General features: G+C 40.7%; 1 protein-coding gene across 1 annotated transcript; it reads right to left on the bottom strand.

Moving 5' to 3' along the window:
- Positions 1-540: 540 nt before the first annotated feature.
- LOC148733263 (uncharacterized) lies at positions 541-1,941 on the bottom strand. The gene has a single exon (XM_088757974.1). The coding sequence runs from the start codon at positions 1,939-1,941 to the stop codon at positions 541-543; it is 1,401 nt and encodes a 466-aa protein (XP_088614100.1).
- Between the last annotated feature and the right edge of the window lie 4,690 nt (positions 1,942-6,631).

Raw genomic sequence — 6,631 nt, 5'->3', positions numbered from 1 at the left:
CCTGTTTGGAGCAGTCACTGATTCTGGCCTAAAAGCCTGGGTTCGCCTTTCATATTCTTTAAGACACGAGCGTGGGCAGAGCAACTCATTTTCTGGGAAACTAGAGTGAAAGGAGGTCTTCAAGGGTTTTCCAAACCGAACCCCTTTAGTAAGTTCTGGGAGATTAAAAGAACCACCTTCTGGATGAAATCGTCTAAAACGTAAATCTTGGGAAATTAATTCAGAGCCCCCATTCTGCAGAAGTAATCGCAAGCAAAAATGCCAATTTTTTACTAAGTTGCTTTAACGATAGCTGCGCATTCGAACCCAGACCTTCCAAACAACTCGTAACTATGTTAACATCCCATGTAGTTGTGTATCTGGGTACTGGTGGACGGGAATTGAAAATCCCTTTTAGAAGCTGAACTACCAGGGGATGTTCCCCAACATTGTAACCTTCAATTTGTGGGTGTGTCGCAGACGAAGCTGAACGATACACGTTTAGAGTACGATACTCCAGGCCTGCCTCAAAGTGACTGGCTAGGAAGTTTAAAACTGAACCTAAAGATGCTGAAAGGGGATTGACTTGTTGTTCACGACACCAACAGTTCCACTTTCTCCAAGCTGAAGAATAAGTTTTTTCTGTCCTGGCTCTTCATGCAGCCCGGAGCAGTCTTTGAGCTGGCAGTGAAACTGTTGTACCTTCATATCGACTCCTGAGACTAGCCATGCGGCTAGTTGAAGGTGGGCGAGAGGGTGCAACTCGTTCTCTCGGCTCAGTAGCCTTGGGAACGATGGGAGAAATAGGGGATTGTCTATTGTCATTTCTAACAACAAGGGGTACCATGGTTGGGTTTCCCACACAGGAGTCACATTTGTCAACTGAGAGACTGACTGACAAAGAACTTGCTTTAGACACCGCCCTATCAGGGCAAATGGTGGAAATGCATAGTCCTTGAGCTGGCTCCAATCCAGTGTAAAGGCATCCATTGCCTCTGCCTCAGGATCTGGCTTCCGACTCATAAACCTGGATAGTTTTGTTGTCAGTCTGCTTTCAAAAAGATCTATTGTGAAGGGGTCCCATTTGTTGTTGATCCCTTGAAAGATGGATGGTTCCAGTTTCCAGTCGCTGGAATCTGGATGAGCTCGGGATTCGAAATCGGCCACAAACTTTAGCCGCCCCGGCAAGCGGTGAGCTTCGACTCTGATAGACCGATTAAGACACCATTGCCAAAGGTCGAAGGCTAGGCTTGACAAGATCAGTGATGTGGGCCCACCCATCTTGTTTATATAACTTATTGCTGTTGTATTGTCCATCATTAACTTTACATGGATGTTGTACTTGTTTTTTAGGAATGACTTTAGGGCAAAACCGCCCGCTAGAAGTTCTAAACAATTTATGTGTAAGAGCCTTTCTGACTGAGACCAAAGCCCTCTTGTCTGAAAGTTTCCACAACATGCTCCCCATCCCATCGGGGAAGCATTTGTTTCGATTGTCAAGTGAGGAGGGGTTCGTAAAACTGCTCTCCAGTTCCAAGCAGAAAGGTGGTCTCTCCACCATTTTAGCTCTTCGAGACCTTCCTCTGTCCAGCACACTGGGGACTCGTAGCCCCCAAGAAGAGCTAGAGTGTGCTTTTTGACTGCTTGGATGTGACGATAATGAAGGGGTGCTGGGAACACCGCCTGGATTGAAGCACTTAGTTTCCCCAGAAGCAGAGCTAGCTCCCTTATCGTGATGTCTGCGTTTTCGAAAACTTTCTGGCATTCTCTTCTGATACTCTTGACTTTGTCTAAGGGAAGGCTGATGTTTAGTGTAACTGAATTTATATGGAAACCTAGAAATTCTATTGTCTGTGTAGGATTTAGCTGGGATTTTTGATAATTGACCACAAACCCTGATATCTCTAAAAGGGTGACTGTCAATGTGATATGGTATATTAGAGTTTCTTCGGTGGAGGCCATCAGTAAAAAATCGTCTAATTAAATGATCAGACGAATTTCTTGCTTTCTTAACAGGCCTATCACCGGTTTCAGAATCTTGATAAAGACTCTGGGGCACTTGCTATTCCAAATGGGAGGAATGCAAACTCCCACTGAGTACCCTTCCAAAGAAAACGGAGGAATTTTTGGTGACCTTTCCAAATTGGAACTGCAAAGAAGGCATCTTTCAAATCGATCTTTGCCATGAAATCGTTTGGTTTCAGAAGATCTTTGAGCATATGAATGCCCTCCATTTTGAAATTTTCGTATTGGATAAACCGATTTAATTGGCGGGGGTTGAAGACTGGTCTTTGTCCGTCTCTCCTTTTTGGGGATAACAAACAGGCTGCTGACAAACCCCACGTTGTAATCGTGTTCGGAAACGAGATGGATTGCCTGTTTTTGAAAAAGCTCTCCCAGTTATTTGTCTATCAAATTTGTTTGCTCCCCCAATACTCTTTGAGAGGGAAGGAAATCTTGATGTGGTATGACTGTAAAGGGAATATGGTACCCTGAGATAGCTGTAAGCACCCAAGGGTCGTTTGTAATTGCTTGCCAGTTTGCTATGAAGTGTTGTAAACGACCTGCTATGGGAAAGTGGCTTGCCTCTCTTAAAGAAAGGCCTAAACTGTTTAAAAACGACTTTACAAATGGAAGGTTGAAATTCTCTTATAGTGGTAGCATACCTGCATAGGCTTGACTTGCAGCTGTTACTGGGAACTTTGGGGTGGAACATAGTTCTGACCTGGTTGAGCAGCTGGGAACCTTCCCCTGCTCCGGCCCCGGCCTCTGAAATATGAGCTTCTCCCTCTGGTTGGGAAGCTTGGTAGGTGATGGGACCATTTTCCAGAAAACTGACCCCCTCGCACTGGCCTGAATTGGGAGGAGGTCCCTCTTCGAAAAAACTGCATGTTTGGCTTCTTAGGGGCTGCCTTAGAAAGAATCTTCATCTTTTAATTTCTTTCTTCACTTTTTCTTCAAAGGATGGACCAAATAAACTCTTGCCTGCCTCTGGGAATGGTTCAGAAGCTAATGAGCTCATCTGAGGGTTCAGTTTATCCAACACCTGTTTTCGTCTATGAACTTTATACTGAGCATTGACAGATCCCAGTAGAGTAAGGGCCTTGGACAAACATTTATACAGGCCACCTACCTCTTGTGTGGATAGAATAATAGAGCCCGGATTATCCTCGCTTTCATGCCAGTTGGAGTTGTGTTCAAAAGCCATGCTTACTGGGCCAACAATGTCCGAGAGCTGGTCTTGGAATTTTTTAGTTTCTTTGTCAACTCCTTTCGCTCCAGTAACAAGAGAGCTTAAATAGTCGTCAAACACTGGAGTAAATACTGACTCAACATTGGGACGAGGAAAATCTTTTGTAATTTGTGTCTTGTCGTACACAGACAGCGGTTTATCGGCAAACATAACGTCCAGAAAGCTAGACAGTTCCTCGGACGCCTCCCAATGTCAAGCGGGATGTGTAAGATCCTCACTGACATCTTCATTCGCCTCTGAAACTTTTGTTTTCTTCGAAGGTGGGTCACTGATTTCAACGTGACCATCTTTTAAGCCTTGTATTCACCCGGCGGCTAACCGGCCAGCTACAGAATCATTTGAGCCTTGTGTTGAACCGGCGGCTAATCGGGGAAGAGAAATTGAACCGATGTTCAAAGTTTGTGGACTCGAGGCAGTTCCCTCGAGATTTTTCTTGGCAAGCGTTTCGTGAATCATAGTGGGCAGCATGGCTGCTACTTGGCTCTGAATCGCTTTGGAAATAACCTCTGCTGTATTATCTCTTTCAGAATTCATGGATTTACCTTGAGATGACTTAGGATTCTGGTCGATTACTTGGATATCTGCTTCAATTCCAACCGTTGCTGCCACGCTGAGCGAAGCAAAAAGGCGAGGTTTCCAAGGGGTGCCGGTAGATATGGCAGGGTGGCCTCGTTTTGAAATTAAGCTGTTTATTTATAGTTGTAAGCTTTAAAACGCTGTCATTGAAGCAAAATTAAAGGCATTTACGTTTGTCCGGGTCGGACACATATAGCGGCGTTGATGTCGAATAACAACAGAACAGCTCATTAAACCAACGAATTTAATGACGGCGAAGAATTCCAATGTTTACAAAACCATCCGGTCGCCCTTTCATCATAAATTACGAGACTCAGGGAGCCTTAAAAACCACACGATGAAAGGCGGTAAACGAAAGAAAAGAAACAGTTTCACGTACCTAAGTCATTTACAAGCGCTTCACCACGTGCGTAAAGGGGGATCGAAAAATAAAAATTACTACTGAAGGATTGTGGTCTACGTGACATACAAAAAATAAGGAACGGAACGGACTAACATAAAACCTTGGTGAGGAATAGCCTCAACAACGTTGTTATATCGAGACGAGTATTATGATGTACAATCAACTGTTGCTTGGAGAAAGACACCATGCTTATCAAAAATTACAGTCTGAATAAACATTATTATAAAACTATGTAGAACTACACAAATCACAATTTAAACTTCATGCTCAATGATGCTTCATTTTCTGCCCCCACTATTTTAATTGTTTCAAGTTAATCACCACTTTTTACGGAAAGATTCCTAAACACAGGAAATGCCCTTCAACTCAGAGCTTAAAGACTGCAATTCAAAGTGCAAAATCATTGTAACTGTGGTATAAAAGAAAACGTCAATTGTTCCTGCAGTGATTGTGGCCTATTAGGATTGAAAAATAATCTCTAAAATTCGCCACAAAAATGCTTGTCAAGAGTCTGAATGGTATCTTCAAGATGACTTCATTTTATACTGCACTCAACCTTTTCCTAGATGATAAAAGCTGTATCACATATTTCACCCTTTCAACAATAATACTGATGGTGAATTATGAAAAAGTGAAATACTATCACTTTCAGTTATAATCAGTGATATAGGATCTCTGCCTTACTTTAATACTATAAAACAGACTGAAATTCAGGTTTCAAAAAATTGTTCATCGGCCTTAACACATTCTCAGATTTCGAAGTAACACTATATCTTGTTGATTGTTTGAAAATTGGGATAATGATAATTTGGGAGAAAAACATTTCTTTGTTCAAGAAATTAAATCAACCACATCATTTTTTGATTGAGTTTCCATATTAATATTAAGATTAATACCATAATACATTACGTTGATTAAACTGGACAGAATAGAACAGTCTATTGAAGTACTCAGAGTCAGTATACTTAACAATTAACCCACTCAGTCTGCTATTTAAGGGGATTTACATGCAAATAAACAGATCTCGCCAAATTTGAAATTGTTTTTATTCAGTTGAATAACTCATTTAACTTATAATCATGGAAAATTAGTTCAAGAGAATACAATACTTGTACTCATATTTTATCAGTCATTGCATGTTACTTTGACGTTCTCGACTATGATGTTACAAATTAATACATGTTGTATCACAAGAACAATCACATTTTCATTGAATTTGCTTAATAATCAAGAAAAACTTTAAACTGAGTAACTAAATTCCCTGCTCTAACAGCTATTTCATAAAAAAGCATCATTTATTTCATTTTAGTAAAGTGTAGCAGAAAAATTTGCATTACAAACTACGTAAGTTATTACCTTATAGTCATCATGCTTGCTGAATTTTCCCTGCAGCTTTCAACGTCGCAGAAGTAGGAGCGTATTCGTCCTGAATGGCTTGGCGTATCATTTTAGAATTCAAAGATTGGTAAGGGGAATCAGGAAGAGTAATTAACAGACCGGCGAAAGGGATTGAGATATATGCTGTTTAATTCATAAAATGAATAACTCACGTTTCTCTTGGCCACAGTTTCGTAGCCAAGTGGGCTGAGTAGAGGAAGTTACCCTTTGACTTTTATTTTCATGTCTGTTGCAGTCATATCATGATTTCGTGGACAAAGTAAATTTTACCTCGTCGATTTAAATTTCTGCTGTTGTTTTTTTTTTTTTACAGTGTTGCGCAATGTTTTGTACCTTTCTACTTTCCAGCGAATGCAAATATCCTCTTACGTGTGGAAGATTGTTGACTAAAACATAACAACGTATACCGCACCTACTCAAAGCTATCAATGAACACTCGATATCAGTGATAAATTTCGTTACATTTACAGTGACGAATATAGATAGGTTATAAGTACTAATATATTTTGTTTCAACGTAGTACTTACATCAAAACTGAAGTGCTGTTACAATGATCGGTGAATTACCCTCAAATTAAACGGAAGCCTCTTTGGACAGCAATCTTGGAAAAATGTTTCGCCTTGTGGCCGCTTATCGGAGATGAAGGAAACGCTTTGGCAATCAAACTATAGTGTCGCTGATTCCTTCAGTAGTGGCGACATCAATATTAATTTTTTTTTTTTTTTGAGGGGGTAGTTTCCTAATCCCATAATACCAAGTAGAGAGTAGAGTTTGGGTCGTTGTATGCGTGCATATGATTAAATTTTGCAAATCTATATTTTTTTCTTTGAGGTATAATCTTGAGTTACAGTCAGTCTACCAGATAAATAATCTGCCATAAACATGTTTGCTTTTTATTTCCTGTTGGTTAAAAGATTTCTACAAGGATGTTTTAGGAATAGAGTTGAGGGAGGGTCTTTTTCCGGCACCCTCTCCCAGTCACTTTTCCTTCAGATATGAAAGATATGACGTTCTTTACCGGC

This window comes from Stylophora pistillata, chromosome 4 (assembly GCF_964205215.1).
Source record: "Stylophora pistillata chromosome 4, jaStyPist1.2, whole genome shotgun sequence".
Classification (NCBI taxonomy): Eukaryota; Metazoa; Cnidaria; class Anthozoa; order Scleractinia; family Pocilloporidae; genus Stylophora; species Stylophora pistillata.
The sequence above is the reverse complement of the archived record's forward strand: the minus strand, read 5'-3'. Positions and strand labels throughout refer to the sequence as shown.